At 15.5% G+C, this 16,776-nt stretch overlaps 3 protein-coding genes across 3 annotated transcripts, besides 64 other annotated features; all 3 read left to right on the top strand. All coding sequences in view use genetic code 6, as the record gives it.

Moving 5' to 3' along the window:
• Window positions 1-110: 110 nt before the first annotated feature.
• Window positions 111-152: a microsatellite.
• A 358-nt stretch (window positions 153-510) lies between these two features.
• Window positions 511-577: a microsatellite.
• A 1,833-nt stretch (window positions 578-2,410) lies between these two features.
• Window positions 2,411-2,477: a microsatellite.
• Window positions 2,469-2,542: a microsatellite.
• Window positions 2,495-2,587: a microsatellite.
• Window positions 2,505-2,631: a microsatellite.
• Window positions 2,506-2,634: a microsatellite.
• Window positions 2,519-2,637: a microsatellite.
• Window positions 2,529-2,571: a microsatellite.
• A 129-nt stretch (window positions 2,638-2,766) lies between the features above and the next one.
• Window positions 2,767-2,822: a microsatellite.
• Window positions 2,823-2,927: 105 nt separating this feature from the next.
• Window positions 2,928-3,045: a microsatellite.
• Window positions 3,046-3,085: 40 nt separating this feature from the next.
• Window positions 3,086-3,128: a microsatellite.
• Window positions 3,129-3,163: 35 nt separating this feature from the next.
• Window positions 3,164-3,202: a microsatellite.
• Window positions 3,203-3,598: 396 nt separating this feature from the next.
• Window positions 3,599-3,671: a microsatellite.
• Window positions 3,602-3,647: a microsatellite.
• Window positions 3,672-5,330: 1,659 nt separating the features above from the next.
• Window positions 5,331-5,389: a microsatellite.
• Window positions 5,390-5,483: 94 nt separating this feature from the next.
• Window positions 5,484-5,531: a microsatellite.
• Window positions 5,532-6,110: 579 nt separating this feature from the next.
• Window positions 6,111-6,191: a microsatellite.
• Window positions 6,192-6,228: 37 nt separating this feature from the next.
• Window positions 6,229-6,258: a microsatellite.
• A 537-nt stretch (window positions 6,259-6,795) lies between these two features.
• Window positions 6,796-6,849: a microsatellite.
• A 233-nt stretch (window positions 6,850-7,082) lies between these two features.
• Window positions 7,083-7,146: a microsatellite.
• A 98-nt stretch (window positions 7,147-7,244) lies between these two features.
• Window positions 7,245-7,810: a microsatellite.
• A 138-nt stretch (window positions 7,811-7,948) lies between these two features.
• Window positions 7,949-9,337, top strand: IMG5_163910 (hypothetical protein; the record flags this gene model as incomplete). Its single annotated transcript, XM_004030249.1, has 4 exons — window positions 7,949-7,955; window positions 8,021-8,335; window positions 8,533-9,220; window positions 9,286-9,337. The coding sequence occupies 4 exons, from the start codon at window positions 7,949-7,951 to the stop codon at window positions 9,335-9,337; spliced, it is 1,062 nt and encodes a 353-aa protein (XP_004030297.1).
• Window positions 8,063-8,202: a microsatellite.
• Window positions 8,063-8,548: a microsatellite.
• Window positions 8,090-8,295: a microsatellite.
• Window positions 8,092-8,411: a microsatellite.
• Window positions 8,099-8,138: a microsatellite.
• Window positions 8,135-8,454: a microsatellite.
• Window positions 8,152-8,241: a microsatellite.
• Window positions 8,156-8,219: a microsatellite.
• Window positions 8,168-8,231: a microsatellite.
• Window positions 8,177-8,234: a microsatellite.
• Window positions 8,191-8,602: a microsatellite.
• Window positions 8,219-8,262: a microsatellite.
• Window positions 8,329-8,487: a microsatellite.
• Window positions 8,384-8,429: a microsatellite.
• Window positions 8,396-8,435: a microsatellite.
• Window positions 8,414-8,564: a microsatellite.
• Window positions 8,461-8,551: a microsatellite.
• Window positions 8,535-8,773: a microsatellite.
• Window positions 8,581-8,789: a microsatellite.
• Window positions 8,581-9,077: a microsatellite.
• Window positions 8,617-8,731: a microsatellite.
• Window positions 8,629-8,686: a microsatellite.
• Window positions 8,670-8,998: a microsatellite.
• Window positions 8,698-8,741: a microsatellite.
• Window positions 8,847-8,929: a microsatellite.
• Window positions 8,886-9,073: a microsatellite.
• Window positions 8,907-9,154: a microsatellite.
• Window positions 8,917-9,022: a microsatellite.
• Window positions 9,000-9,125: a microsatellite.
• Window positions 9,000-9,142: a microsatellite.
• Window positions 9,091-9,137: a microsatellite.
• Window positions 9,338-10,250: 913 nt separating the features above from the next.
• Window positions 10,251-10,311: a microsatellite.
• Window positions 10,312-10,375: 64 nt separating this feature from the next.
• Window positions 10,376-10,411: a microsatellite.
• A 481-nt stretch (window positions 10,412-10,892) lies between these two features.
• On the top strand, window positions 10,893-11,532 carry IMG5_163900 (hypothetical protein; the record flags this gene model as incomplete). The annotated part of the gene is made up of 2 exons (XM_004030248.1): window positions 10,893-11,003; window positions 11,044-11,532. The coding sequence occupies 2 exons, from the start codon at window positions 10,893-10,895 to the stop codon at window positions 11,530-11,532; spliced, it is 600 nt and encodes a 199-aa protein (XP_004030296.1).
• A 29-nt stretch (window positions 11,533-11,561) lies between these two features.
• IMG5_163890 (hypothetical protein) lies at window positions 11,562-15,094 on the top strand (the record flags this gene model as incomplete). The annotated part of the gene is made up of 7 exons (XM_004030247.1): window positions 11,562-12,446; window positions 12,645-13,262; window positions 13,369-13,658; window positions 13,707-13,998; window positions 14,051-14,483; window positions 14,575-14,824; window positions 14,864-15,094. 7 exons carry the CDS (start codon window positions 11,562-11,564, stop codon window positions 14,997-14,999), a joined length of 2,904 nt encoding a protein of 967 aa, XP_004030295.1. The 3' UTR covers window positions 15,000-15,094.
• Window positions 13,264-13,331: a microsatellite.
• Window positions 15,095-15,422: 328 nt separating the features above from the next.
• Window positions 15,423-15,466: a microsatellite.
• Window positions 15,467-15,751: 285 nt separating this feature from the next.
• Window positions 15,752-15,781: a microsatellite.
• Window positions 15,767-15,882: a microsatellite.
• Window positions 15,872-15,948: a microsatellite.
• Window positions 15,872-15,955: a microsatellite.
• Window positions 15,956-16,039: 84 nt separating this feature from the next.
• Window positions 16,040-16,085: a microsatellite.
• Window positions 16,080-16,130: a microsatellite.
• Window positions 16,081-16,127: a microsatellite.
• Window positions 16,131-16,776: the final 646 nt, after the last annotated feature.

Below are 16,776 nucleotides of genomic sequence, written 5' to 3'. Positions count from 1 at the left end.
AATATATAATATAAAAAACCTATAATGAAATATATTTAAAATTTTAATAAAGTATAAATAAAAAGTTATAAATGAATATATTATTTAAATATAAAATATAAAAATCATTTTTTATTAATTAATTTAAAATTATTAATGAAATAAAATTTATTTTATATTTTAAATTAATTTACAATTTTAATTTATTGTTAATTAAAATCATATTATTATTTGTATTTTTTTTCAATCGTTAATTAAGCTTTTTAATTTTTTTATATTTAATTAACACGATGTTCAAAAAAATAAAAAATTTATAATATAGAAAACTAAATAAAAATAATTATAATTTAAAATATTATAAATATCTAATTTTTTATTATTAAAATTACTAATCTTAACTATTGTTAATATGTATTAAATTATTATAAAAAATAGATAAAAGCGATTTCAGATTAAAATACAATTATTAAATTTAAATTTAAAAAATAAAATTATATATGTTAGGTGTATATAATTAAATATTTGAGGTAAATATATATGTATATATGTATATATGTATATATGTATATGTATATGTATATATATATATATATTATATTTAATAAAAAAAATTCAATTTATAATATTTAATACATTATATCAAGCTTTCTTATATTTTTTTTTAAAAAGAAAAATGTCAAAATTTTTAATTTGTCTTTTATTAATATATTAAATGAACCTGTTTATTTTAAGTAAAATGACTAATAAATATATAAAAGTTTAAATAAAAATTATTTATAAATATAATAAATAATGTGGTAAGATTGCGAAATATAAAATTGTGAAATTTGTTTATCTCAAAACGTATGTTAAAAATGCTAATCTGGTTATGAATTAAATGATACAAATAATTAATGTAACAAAATAAAAAAAGATACTATGAAATTAGGATTATCTATTGGTCTTCCAATTTGTATAGTATTTTTGATTTTCGTTGTAGTAATTGTATATAAGAAATTATGTAAGAAAAGTACTTAAAATGAAAATATAAAAAGCTAAGGGTATGATTTGAATTTTATGTGTTATAATATGGTAGAAATGGTGAATTATTAACATACTTAATTAAATCGATTTAGTACAATCTCAAATAATTTTGATTATAATTATACGGGATTTAAAAAATTAAATATTAATTATAATGAAATAAGAAGTCCATTAAAAAAAAGATAAATTTTTAAATAAAACATGTTTCCTAATTGGGAACAATAAGTTTTTTATAAATATTTATCTACAAAATAAAAATCTAAGAAAAATATCTTTGAAATTCTGTTTGTAAACTATAGTGAAATTATTCCCAATAATATATTAGAAATTGATAAAGAATAAATCGCATTGCTAATAAAGAATCCAGCTTTAGAGATAATAAAAAAAGATGATTAAGAATATTAAATAAGGCCTTCTACATGCTAAATGAAAGTTAAATCTTAATAAAATCTATATCCAACTAAACCTTAGATAGTTAAAGGAGATTAAACTGAAGTAATTACCGAAATGTCTATTGATGAAAAAATAAAGTAATTTTTAACATAAAAAGAATTGGAAACTGATAGAAACTGTTAAAATACTATATAAACTATGCCTTTATAAAAATAAATAAGTAGAACAGATGAAGATAGTAAATAATAAAACCGTAAAGATATTTAAAGTGATCTTACATTATTTACAAAAGAATAAAATACATAAATTAATAATGAAAAACTCATAAGTTGATTTTTTTTATTTTTATCTTTATATTAAAAAAAATAATTTTATTTATTTATCAAATTGAAAATAAATTTATTATTAAATAAATATATATAAATAAGTAAAAAGAAAAATAGTTTTTATTTATTTATTATAATTTATTATTTTAAAAAGATTATAATAATATATAATATTATATTTATTTTCAAAATATTTAATATATGTTTTTTTTTTCAATCTTAATGGATAGAATGAGATTGATTTATAACAAGTCCGCTTTATAAATATTTTTCTTATATGTTTTCATCCTAATATAAAAATCCTTTTTTTTAATTATCTTATTGCTAGGCTAATTTTTTTTCTCTATAAAATTTCCATAAAATAATTAAAATACAGATTACAAAAAATATCTTATTTTAATATTAATTAAAATTATTTATGGTTATTTTTTACTCCAGCTGATATGTATAAGGCATTTTCAGATTTATTTTAATCAGAAATTTTCCATTCTTAAAATTTATGTCCATTACCAACTAAAACTGCAAGAATAATCTATTATTTAAAATAAATATTATTTTTTATTATATTTTTACATATAAAACTCCTCCAAAAAAGTTAAGAATTGAACAAAAGTTACAATCTATATTTAAAAATATAAAAATAATATTTTTATAAAATACATATCATTTTATTTGGATATATTTAAAATAATATTAATTAATAAAATATAAATTTATAAAATGATAAATACTATAAAAAAAAATTAATATAAAATAATTATGAAAATATTATTTAATTTATAAAAAATTAAAAAAAAAAAAATAATTATAAAATAATTATATATAAATAAAAAATTTATTAATTAAAATATAAAAAAAAAAAAATATGATATAAAATAATTAATATATAATAAATAAAAATATTTATTAAATAATTTTTAATATATTATTATTTATAATATATTAAAAACACAAAAATATTAAAAAATATTTTTTATTTTTCTCAAAGATATTTTTTCTTTTTTTTATTTTAAATTTATTTTTTCTATTTTTATAATAAATAAGGTATTTTTATTTTTTTACAATGATATTTTTTTTTGTTTATAATATATATTTTTTTTTATGTTATTTTTAATATTTTATATTATAAATATAAATAAATATTAAAATAATAATTTAATGTAATTAATTAATAACATAATAATATTTATTTACATTATTTATATATTTATTTTATTTTTTTCTTTATTAATATTTTTTTTTTTATATTTTATTTTTATATCTAATTTTTTAATGAATTTTTTATTTTTATTATATATTTTTTTTATTAGTAATAATTTTTTTTGTATTATAAATAAATTAAAAAATTTTTAATTTTATGAGTAATAAATTATTTCATATTATATATAAATAATTATCAATTATATAAATAAAACATATATTTACATTAATGTAACTTTCATATAATATTATTAAAATATCAATAATAATAATAAAAATCATATGTTGTAAAAAATAATATCTTTTTTATATAAATTTCATATATTAATATTAATTTTCAAATTTTTATAAAACAAATCTTTATTTTTTAATATATTGTTTTTATAGATATGTTTTTTTATTTTTAGCGGTTTTTTTATAGTAGTTTTTATTTCCCTTTATTATTTTTATTTATTATTAAATTTTTTATTATATGGAATATATATTTATAATGATTTTTATTCTTATTATAATTTTCTTAAATTTTAATAATTTTTAATTATATTTTTTTTATAACATTCATTAAAATTATGAATTAATAAAAATTAGTTTCCTTTAATATTTATTATTCTGTTTACTTCATTTTTAACAAAAAATGTAATATGCATTAAATATATATTATTTTTAATTTAAATAATTATTATATATATATATATATATATATATATATAAATATATATGTATATAAGTTTATTATATAAAGTATATTATTTTAAATACAAAATCCTATTGATTAATCAAATGTAATTAAATAAATATTATTATAAAATTAAAACAAACTATTATAAAAATAAAATTAGAAAATTAATTTATAATATTTACACTCTTTCTTTGTTAATAATAGAAGAAAATAAATTTAAGAAATACTTTACCTAATTATTTTAAAATTAAAGAAAATAAAAATCAATTTTTGGTCATTTCATAAAGCTTTTATTAAATTAATATTTATTGATAAATTAATTTTCTTCTCACTAAAAAACGATCCCTAAAAAATTAAAAAATTGAATATATACTATTGAATAATTTACGTTTTAAATTAGTTACTATTTATAATCTATATATGTTAAAAAATTAACATAATATGATTCAGATAATATTTTTTACGATAGAATTCTTAATTAATAATTAGATCAATAAGAATTCTTATAAGTTACTAAGCAAGCCTTTCGAATCAGAATAATATTTTAATATAAGTTAGTTATACAGTTTTTATGTTAGAAAAGATATAAAATGAGGAATTTAGATAAGAATAATAATAAATATATTAATTAAACTGAAACACATGCTTAAGTTGAATAATTTAATATACGTTCAGGTAAAAACTTAGATGCTGTTTTCTTTTTAAAATTCTTGATGTTGACTAAAGTGGTAGATTATATAGAAAAGAATTTGGTGATTGCATAATTATCATTATTGAAAATTCGAGAAGACAAACAGTTGATTAAATTAATAAAGAATAAGAAAAGAAAAGAAAAACAGAATATATTGAAAATCTTTGAAATAAAAATGCTTTGTTTATTATTATAAATAATTTTTTAAAAATTAAATTAAAAAATAAAGAACAAAAAAAAAAGAAGATATATTAATACAATTAAGGAAATTATTTAATTAAATAAAAAATATTAAAATACATACATATATTAATTATTATTTCAATATTTTTTTTAATATATCAAAGAAAAATATTATTAATATTTTAAATAATTTTTTATTTTTATTTCTTAAATTTTTTTTATATATACAATAAAATATAATTTATAAACATAATAAAAATTATAAAATTTATATTTCAAATTAAATATGTATAAAAAGTTTTAATATTTAAAAAATTCTATTTTGATTAAATAACTATAAAATATTTAAGACTTTCTTTTATTTTTAATAATTAAATTATTATTTGATTTATTTGAATCAATTTTAAACAAAAATATAGCTCTAATAAAAAAATATTTATTTTATCACTAAATATTACTTATTATATTAAAATTAAAAAAATTATTTTGGAAATCAGATTAAGGTTTTTTTTCATTTAAAACTTTAGATAATATATTTAAAATCGAAGAGATATTATTTAGGAAAAATAAGAAATTATTAAATTTATGTAAATAGGCGCTTATTTTTATAGATTAAAAAGTAATAAGTGTATAAATATAGTTATTAAATTTTCAAATTAAGAATTTTTTGAAAATAAAAATTATAGAACATATTAAATATTAATATAATACTTATTTTCATTTTGTTAATTTTTTTATTTAGAGTTAAATAAGCATAATAAAATATTATATTTTTAATTCTTTATTTATAATTTTTTTTTATTATATCTATTTTATTCTATTTAATTTTATAATGTTTTAATAATAAATATTAATTTCATTTTTTATATATTATTTAATCATAATTAATAATTTTATTTAACTATTTTATAATTTAAAATTATTTTTTATATTTGTTTAATATAAATAAAAATAATTAGAAAATTAATCTAACAAAACATAAAAATGATTTCTCATTTTAAATTACAAAAATAATATTTTTTTTACATAAATTTATTTTTAATTATATTTAATTTTTTGTAAATTACGATAAAAATATATAATAAAAAATAGATACACGAAACCGAAATTCATTTTCGTATAATTAAAGAAGAATTAAAAGAATTTGATTATAAAAATTTAAAAAAAAATTAGTATGTTTTTAATAAATATTATAACAAAATATATAATTAATATGTATGAGTATTTTTTGTATTATGATTTTTAATCCTAAATCTATAATAAATTTAGGAACGAATGATGGATTAAATAAATATTAAACGGATATATTAATCTTTATTTATAAAAAAATAAGGTAAAAATTATAATATTTATAAATAGTTTTTTAAAACTATTAAAATATGTTTTTTTCATTTATAATATTTACATTTTTAAATAAATTAATAAATATAACTTCAAAAATATGTAAAATTACTATTGAATACTATAAATTGATTTCTTTTTTTTAAATTTTAAATAAATTTAATATATATTTTCATTAAAAAACACAAATATAAATGATAATAAAATTATAAATCTTATATTTATTTTAAATATTATTATAATTGCAAAAATTAATTAAAACAATTTTATAATTTTTACTATTTTATATAGCAAAATATATATTATTTATAAATAAAAATTTAAAATATATATATAATAATAATAATAATGAATTTATTATATATATATATATATTAATTAAAGTTTTATAATATTTAAAATAATGATATAATTATTATATATTTAATATTATATCTTTAATAAATACTGATAATAATATAATTTTTTTATTTCTATTATTTGCTATATATAAATTTATAATATGTTCCATTTTAACATTATATTAATGCTAAATAAATTATAATAATCAATTCTTATATATTTCATATTTAAAATACATAATAATTTAAAAAGCTATATACTAATATTATATTGATTAAAAAAAAAAAATCGTGAAATATTTTTTATTAATAAAAATTATAAATTTGAAGTAAAAATAAATATCTTAATTAATAATAAATATTAATTTAATTTTTTCTATTTTATTATTTTGTTACATAATTAATTTACGTTTTTTTATTTTAAAATTACGTTATTTTGGGATAAAAGGAAAATTATATTTTATTTTATATTAGATATTAAATAATAATATTTATTTTACAAATAAATATATTTTTAAAATATAAAAAAAGCAGTTTTTTTAAAAATACATTTGATTTTATATAATTTTAAATTTAATACTTAATATTTATTTTAATGGAATAATTTTTAAAAGATTCGTTGAAATAAATATAAAGATAATATTTAATATTTGTTATATATTATAATTTAAATATTTTGTTTTATTTTTATTTTTTTAAACAATTTACCAAAATATTATCTTTTTATAATTCATTTAACTTTTTAAAATAATTAAAAATAAATATAATTGATATAACTAAATACCTCAATTAAAAATAAGATGAAATTATTTCTTAATTAATTGAAAAAAAAAAAAAGATAAATTTTATTAAAAATAGTTATAAAATAACAAAATATAAAAAAACGCTTAATTACAATAGAAATCAGACAGATTATTTAAATATGAAAAATAAAAATAATTAAAAATATAAACAAAAACAATAAAATAATAAAATAAAAATAATGAAAAAACAACAAATTTGTATACTCTTTTTAATACTTTTAACATAGGCTGAAAGTTCTAAATTCAAAGAAAAATATATTAGAATGAATAACTATAGATAATTAGAATAATAATAATAAACATAAAAATAACAAATTGAATAATAATAAAAATAATAAACTGAATAATAAAAATAAGAATAATTAAAATAAAAATAAGAATAGTAAAAAATAGAAGAAAAGAAATAGTAAGAAATATAATAAAAAAAAATATTATAAGAATAATAATAATAATAATAATAATAATAATAATAATAATAATAAAAAGAATAATAAGAATAAGAATAATAAAAATAAGAAGAATAAAAATAAGAAGAATAAAAATAACAATAATAACAATAATAATTTAATAATAATAAGAATAATAAGAATAATAAAAATTAGAATAATAATAAAAATAATTTTAGAATAATATAAATAAGAATAATAAAATTATAATAATAACAGTTACTTAAATAAAAATAAGAATAATTAGGATAATAAAAATTAGAATAACAATAAAACTAATTATTAGAATAATAAAATAAAGAATTATAAAAATTAGAATAATAATAATAGAATGAATAATACTAAAAAGATTATATATAAAAATAATAATCAGAATAATAATAAAAATAAGATTAAGAATAATAAAAATCAGAAAAACTTAAATAATAAGAGTAAAAGTAATAAATTGAAAACGAAGTTTAAAATTGTCAAAAAGAAGAAAACCAAGATAAAAACAATGAAAAAGAAAAAACCAAGAAGAAAAAAATAAAAAACTAGAAAATCATGAATAGTAGAATTAAAAACTGGAAAATATCGATGAAAAATAAAATAATAATTAAAAAAATGTTAAATTAGAAATTGACAAAGAAAAAAATGTTGAAAAACACGAAAACTAAAAATAAAAGGATGAAAATCACGAAAGTAATGAAGAACATGATAACCATGAATAAAAAGATGAAAACCACGAATAAAAGTATGCAAAACACGAAAATCATGAAGAACATGATAACCATCAATAAAAAGATGAAAATCACGAAGAACATGATAACCATCAATAAAAAGATGAAAAACACGAATAAAAGGATGAAAAACACGAAAATAATGAAGAACATGATAACCATGAATAAAATAATAAAAAAGACGAAAAACTCGAAAATCACGATTAAAAGTGTGAAAAAAATTAATAAAAAGATGAAAAACACGAAAATCATGAAGAACATGATAACCATCAATAAAAAGATGAAAAACATGAATAAAAGGATGAAAAACACGAAAATAATGAAGAAAATGATAACCATTAATAAAATGATGAAAAAGATGAAAAACTCGAAAATCACGATTAAAAGAATGAAAAACATTAATAAAAGATTAAAAAGATGAAAAACACGAAAATAATGAAGACCATGATGACCATAAATAAAAAGATGAAAAACATGAGAATAACTAAGAACATGATAACCATAAATAAAAGGATGAAAAACACGAATAAAAGGATGAAAAACACGAAAATAATGAAGAAAATGATAACCATCAATAAAAAGATGAAAAACACGAATAAAAGGATGAAAAATACGAAAATAATGAAGAAAATGATAACCATGAATAAAATAATAAAAAAGACGAAAAACACGAAAATCACGATTAAAAGTGTGAAAAAAATTAATAAAAAGATGAAAAACACGAAAATCATGAAGAACATGATAACCATAAATAAAAAGATGAAAATCACGAAGAACATGATAATCATCAATTAAAAGATGAAAAACATTAATAAAAGGATGAAAAACACGAAAATACTGAAGGCCATGATAACCATCAATAAAAAGATGAAAAACATGAATAAAAGGATGAAAAACACGAAAATCATGAAGAACAACATGATAACCATTAATAAAAAGATGAAAAACACGAAAATCACGAAGAACATGATAACCATGAATAAAAAGATGAAAACCACGAATAAATGGATGAAGAACACTAAATTCATCATATGAATGAAGAATAAAATAAAAATAATTTAGAATAATCAAATGATAATGAATCTAATATAGAAAAGTAAAATCATGATTTAAAATAATAGTGTTAAGCACTTTCGATTTAATATAATCTAAAAAAAAAAGATTTGTTAGATTAATAGAGTAAACTTAATTAAGATATTTTATAATTTAGTGATAATATTTAAGATATAAAATATGAACAAGCTGATTTATAAAACCAATCAGAAAGTTTGCAATTTTAAATTGATGAACTTTTAAAAAAATTAAATGACTTAAATAAAAAATAAAAATCACTATCAGAAACTTTGAATATAGAATAAAATTAATTAGCTGATTTTAAGTAAAATCTTGAAACTGTTAAGGATAGCTTAATTGAAAATCAATAATTAACTAATTAATTAAAAGAAAAATGTAAATCTGATTGATTTATTTTATTTTTAATATAAAAAAATTTATTAAATTGTATTAATTATATTTATAATAATGCATGATTTATATATTTTAATTTGAAATTTTTTTATACATATAAATATATTTTAAATTTATTTAATAATTTTTATTTTAAGATAATTCATATTTATAAACTAAATAAATAAATAAAAAGGTTATACAAAAAAAAACGATATTGGCGATATTGGCCTTATGTTAGGCTTATTTATTTTTTATTAAAAATATAGAATATAATAAACAATATTAAAATTAATAGTTATATTATATTGTTAAATTCATTTTATTATATTTATTTAATATGTTTTAGGATTGATTAATTTATATGATATTTCTTTTCAATTAAAAATTATATTTTTTTGTATTTTTATAATAAAAATAAAATAAAAATGATAATTAAAAAAAATTATTTAAACAATTATATTAAGTTTATATATAAATAAATTTATATTTTTTATTAAAAAATTATATAATAGTTAATGATTGAACTTACTTATAAAAAATATTTATAATATAATTTTATATATTTATAAAAACGAAAATGATAATACTTTTATTATAATTTTAATATTCTAATTATTTAAATTATAAATAAATAATTATTTTTTAATGTATTATTTTATTTATAATGTTATTTTATCAATATATATATTTAAATTAATATTTATATTTATAATATATTATATATATAATTAACATTATTTTTCCTTCTATTTATAAAAACAATTAATAATTAGTTTTTATATTTAATTTTTATTTAATTTACATAATATAAATACAAATAATAATTATAAATATAAATTTATTACTATAAATCTTAATAATTTAAAAAAATAAATATTTTTATTATTATTTTTAATAGTATAATATATAAATTTAAATTTATTAATAAAAAATTAGAGAATTATAAATATTGTTAATTTCCTAAATTTAAATATATAAAAATTTACATATTTATATCATTTAATTTTTATTTTATTTATTATTAAAAAAAAAAAAAAATATATACAATTAATTCTATTTATATATATTAATAAAAATTATAAATAAATATTTTGTTTATTTCTAATTAACCAGTTTAAAAAAATTCTTAAATAATTTAATTAATTAGAAGTGATTTTTTTTTATAAAATTAAAATAATTACTCCTTAGAAATTTAATATTTTTCTGTTTCTAATTTTTGCTTTTAATAAAATATAATATTTTTTTTATATTTTAAATTTTAAAATTTTGTGCCAATTTTTTTTAAATAAAATACCAAAATCAAATAAAAATAAAAAAACATGAGCAACTAAAATAAGACAGTAGAATAAAAATATTAAAAAAAATCTTAACTAGAACATATTCTCCTTCGTCCTGATTCTTATGTTGGTTCAGTTGAATGTGAATAAAAAGTAAAATAAAAAAAATAAAAATTAATAAAAAATATATTAGACTCTTTGGATATTAAGTAAAGAAGGAAACCATTTTATAGAAAAAGAGATAGATTTCGTGCCTGCCTTTTATAAAATATTCGATGAAATAAACGTAAATGCAGCCGATAATTTCCAAAGGCGAGACGAAGGTAAAATAATGGACACACTAAAAGTATTAATAAACCCTGAATAAAATATGATTTCAGTTTGGAATAATGGACAAGGTATCCCAGTAGTAATGCATAAAGAACATAATGTATATGTACCAGAAATGATTTTCGGGTAACTTTTAACAGGGTCAAATTATGATGATAATGAATAAAAGTTGTAGGCGGTAGGAATGGTTATGGGGCTAAATTAACTAATATATTTTCAACAAAATTTATTTTAGAATGTAATGATGAAGATCATGGGAAATACTACAAATAAGAATGGAGAAAAAATATGTCTGAAAGAACTGAACCAGTAATAGAAAAATATAAAAAAGGGGGAAATTATACCTGTGTGACTTTTTTTCCTGATTTAAAAAGATTTAAAATGGAAAGTTTAACAGAAGATACTGTTTGCCTTTTAAAAAAACGTGTATACGATATGTCTGGCATATTTAATACAAATTTAAAAGTATTTTTAAATGAATAAGCCATAAAAATCAAATCTTTTAGTCATTATATTAATATGTTCCTTCCTGAAGTTGATGAAAGTCTAAAAATTTACGATAAAGAAATGAAAACAGACCGCTGGGAAATTCTATTGACTTTTTCTGATGGAGTTTTTAAACAAGTTTCCTTTGTGAACGCTATTTGTACGTCTAGAGGGGGTAAACACGTGGATTATATAGTGGATAAAATAGTAGAGAGGATATAAGAATAAATTTAAAAGAAAAATAAAGATTTAGATATTAAACCTTATTAAATTAAATCCCATATTTTTCTTTTTGTCAATGCACTTATTGTTAATCCGACTTTCGATTCATAAACTAAGGAAACTTTGACCACTAAGGCTTCTTAATTTGGATCTAAACCTGAAATTTCAGAAAAATTTATCAAAGCGATTCTTAAAACAGGGATAGTTGAATAGATTGTTAACTAGGCGAAGGCAAGGGAAAATTCAAAACTTTAAAAAACATTAAAAGGAGGAAAAAAAGCTAGAATTACGGGTATTCCTAAATTAGACGATGCTAATGATGCAGGAACGGCTAGAAGTGAAAATTGTACATTAATTTTAACGGAAGGAGATTCAGCTAAAGCATTAGCTATGGCTGGAATTGAAGTTGTAGGAAGAGATAACTTTGGGGTATTTCCATTGAGGGGAAAATTACTTAATGTTAGGGAAGCACCGAAAAAATAAATCATGGATAATTAGGAAATTTAAAATTTGTGTAAAATTATGGGACTTGATCCTTCAAAAACTAATTATGAAAATGTAAAAAATAACATTATTTATACTTTTTTTTTTTTTTAAATAAAAATAAATTAAAAAATACATACATATCTTTAATTTTATTAAATACATAAAATATAATAATTATTAACAAAAAATAATGAGACTTTATGCATTTTATCAAAAAATATTTTTTTTAAATAATATTCATCTAAATATTTTTAAAAAAATAATATATAGACGAAATCCTTAAGATATGGATCAATAATGATAATGACTGATTAAGATTCCGACGGTTCTCATATAAAAGGTTTATTGATAAACTTTATACATTATTTTTGGCCTTCACTTTTTAGAATGAATGGTTTTTTAAAAGAGTTTGTAACTCCTATTATAAAAGCTACAAAAGGGAATGAGATTCATTCTTTTTTTACAATACAAGACTTTAAAAACTTCGCTACATAATAAGGAAATAGACTAAAATAATATAAAGTTAAATACTACAAAGGGTTGGGAACATCCACTGACAAAGAGGCTAAAGAATATTTTTCTAATGTATATGATCATTAAATAAAATTTCTTTATGAAGACGATGAAGACTTTTAGAGAATAGAATTGGGCTTTTCGAGAAAAAAAATTTAAGAAAGAAAAGATTGGCTAGCAATTTATAATCCAAACTTATTTGTTGATTATAATATTAAGTAGTTGAGATTTAAAGATTTTATTGATAAAGAGCTTATACATTTTTCAAATTCAGATAATTTGAGATCTATACCGAGTGTTGTAGATGGATTAAAACCAGGTTAAAGGAAAATTCTTTTTGCTTGCTTTAAAAGAAATTTAAAAAATGAAATTAAAGTATATATATATATATATATATATATATATATATATATATATATATATATATATATTATATATTTATATTTGTTTAGGATAAAAAATATAACATTTTTATAAAAAGGTTGCTCAATTATAAGGTTATGTAGCAGAGCATTCAGCTTATCATCATGGTGAATAATCATTAGCTTAAACAATAATAAATATGGCTTAAAATTTTGTAGGAGCTAATAACATTAGCTTATTAGAACCTATCGGATAGTTTGGTACAAGAAATCAAGGAGGAAAAGAACATGCTTCTTCAAGATATATATTTACCAACCTATCGCCAATTACTCGATTAATTTTCCCTGAACCAGATGATCATTCACTTAAATATTTAGAAGATGATAGCTAATTGGTAGAACCTGAGTGGTAAATATATATATTTTTTTAAAATAACATTTTTTGAAACAATTTCAGGTATATACCTATTATTCCTTTATGCTTAGTTAATGGAAGTGAAGGTATAGGAACAGGGTGGTCGACTAATATTCCTAATTATAATCATAGAGAAATTGTAGAATAGATTAGGAATAGACTAGATGGTAAACCTTTTACTTAAATTCATCCTTGGTATAAAGGGTTTTAGGGAACTATTGAAATTAGTAATAAAGGTGGTTATATTACAAAAGGAAAATGGGATATAGATGAAGAAGAGGAAACTATTAGAATTACCGAACTTCCAGTTGGTAAATGGACTAAAGATTATAAAGTAATCTATTTAAACTATTTTTTCTTATAAATAAAAAAAAAATATTCTTTAGAATTATTTAGAAGAGTTAATTAATCCAGCTAAAGATTAACCAGATTTAGAAGATATTAGAGAATATCACACGAATAATAGGGTTGATTTCTAAGTTTAGTGTGTAAAAGGGAAAATGTAAAGTTGGGATATTGAGAAGAAGTTTAAGTTGTCTAATACTTTTTAAATTACCAATATGGTACTTTTTGACAAAGAACATAAGCTTAAAAGATATGGAGGAACAGAAGAAATTTTAGAATATTTTTATGGGATTAGATTGGAGTTATATGAAAAGAGGAAAATTTATTTGTTAAGTAAGTTATAAAGAGATATGGATATTCTTACTAATAAAATGAGGTTTATTAATTATGTTGTTAATGGAGAGTTAGAATTGAGAAATGTTAAAAGAAAAATTCTTATATAAAAAATGGCTTAACTAAAATTATTGCCTATGAGTAAAATAACTAAGTATTTTATCAACAAAAATTTAAGTAATATTTTTTCTTATAAAAATTTATAAAAATAATAGGCTTTTGAAGAAAAAAGAAAAGAAAATGAAGAAATTAATAGAATTAATGATAAATCAAGATGAAGAAGACAAAGATTAATTTGAAGATCCAAATGACTATTAAGCAAATGAATATAATTATTTATTAGTTATGCCTATTTATTCTTTAACTGAAGAAAAAGTAGAATAATTAAAAAAATAGGTATATGATAAAGAACAGGAGCTTATTTTATTATAAAAAAAGACATCAAAGATATATGGAAAGAAGATTTAGATTAATTTATTAAAGTAATTTTATTTTTTATAGAAATATAAAATATCTAATAGGTTATTGAATAAATAGAAGAATTAGAAGAAAAGATAGATTAGATTCTAAAGGAGCAATATAAGGTGGTAAAAAAAAGTAAAGAAGAATCAAAGGAGGAGATAAAGGAGCAGATAAATAAGCGGAAAAAAAATCTGAGAAAATAAAGTAAAAATAAAAAGAAAATGATTAAGAAAAAGAAAATTATAATAAAAATACTGTTAGTGTTAATTCAAAAGAAAGTGAAGAAATTTAATAAAAAAAATAATAAAAAGGAAAAAAAAATTAATAACAAGAAGAAAATAATAGTACTAAAAATAATAATTATATTAAACAACACTTTTTGAAAGAATGTAATAAAAATATGGATAAAAAGTTAATGAAGATATTTTATCAGTCGGAAAAAGAAAAGCTTAAGAAGTTACTAAAGATGAAGACTAAGAAAATCTTGTAAATTTTAAAGTAAAAAAATTAATATTTCTTTTTTATTTTTATATTAAAAATAAAAATTAATAGAGAAAAAGAAGAATAAAAGGAATAAACAGTGATGATGAACCCGATTTAGATTATATTAAGCCAAGTGAAAAATTAAATAATTGGAAAGAATAAAATGATGGGAAAAATAATTTTGAGGAAGATGTATAGAAAAAAATAAAGGGAAGGAAAATACTTAAGATTATTGATGAAGATGAAGAAGTTAAAAAATAAAAAATTATAAAAATGAAAAAAGATAGTTCTGATGAATTTATTGCGAGTGAAGATGATTTTGAAGATAGTGATTATTGACTAATTAATTTATTTTTATAGAATTATAGAATAAATATAAAATTAAGATTGAAATTTATTTTAATAATAATATAAATAAATAATTAATTTACTAAATTTTAAAAGATATTTTTTTAATAATATAAAAAATTAAATAAAATAAAATAAAATAAAATTCAACAAAATGTATTAATTAAAAATAAAATAAAATTCAACAAAATGTATTAATTAAAAATAAAATAAAATTCAACAAATTGTATTAATTAAAAATAAAATATAAAAAATAATATAAAATAAAAATAAAAAAAATAAAATAAAAAAAAATAAAATTACATAAATAAAAAAATAAATATTTTTTTGTTATATATATTATTTATTAATTTAAATAATAAATAATTATAATTTATTTTAATAAAATCACATATTTCGAGTAAATTTTATATAAATATAAAAATATTATTTTAATATAATTAAATATATATATATATATCTATATATTTATATATTTATATATTTATATATATAATCTAAATTTAAAATAATTATTAATATTATATTTTCTTTAAAAATTATATTTATATTTTATTTAATACTAAAATATAAATTATTAAATGGATAATAAATAGAAATCATCTTATAAAAAATAAAAAAATCGTAATCATAAAACTTTTTTTATTTTTATTAGCTATTGTAAAAATAAGAAAATTTAATTTATCTAGCATATTATTTATTTAAATTTATTTATTTTTCTAAATAATAATTAATATATTAAATCATGTTGCATTTATATTTTTTAAAATAATAATTAATTTATAAATAAATTATATTTATCAATTTTCTATATTTAAGATAATTAATATATAATTTAATTATATAAAATCTTTATTATTTATGTAAAATGGAAAAATTAAACTAATTAATATATTACTTATTATAATTATTCGTATACAAAATTCTTCATTATTATATGTAATAAAATAAAAATATTTTTTTGTAATATTTATAATTAATTACATTTAATTTATCTAATATTTTGCAAATTATGAAAAATTAAAACTATTAAAACATAAAGATTTTTAAATTTATTGAATAATTATTTTAATAGTATTAATTTCTTATTTAAAAATATATAAAATTATCAGAAACATATAAAATATTAAAAAAAGTATTT

This window comes from Ichthyophthirius multifiliis (assembly GCF_000220395.1).
Source record: "Ichthyophthirius multifiliis unplaced genomic scaffold scaff_1120509251228, whole genome shotgun sequence".
NCBI classification, from domain to species: domain Eukaryota; phylum Ciliophora; class Oligohymenophorea; order Hymenostomatida; genus Ichthyophthirius; species Ichthyophthirius multifiliis.
The sequence above is the reverse complement of the archived record's forward strand: the minus strand, read 5'-3'. Positions and strand labels throughout refer to the sequence as shown.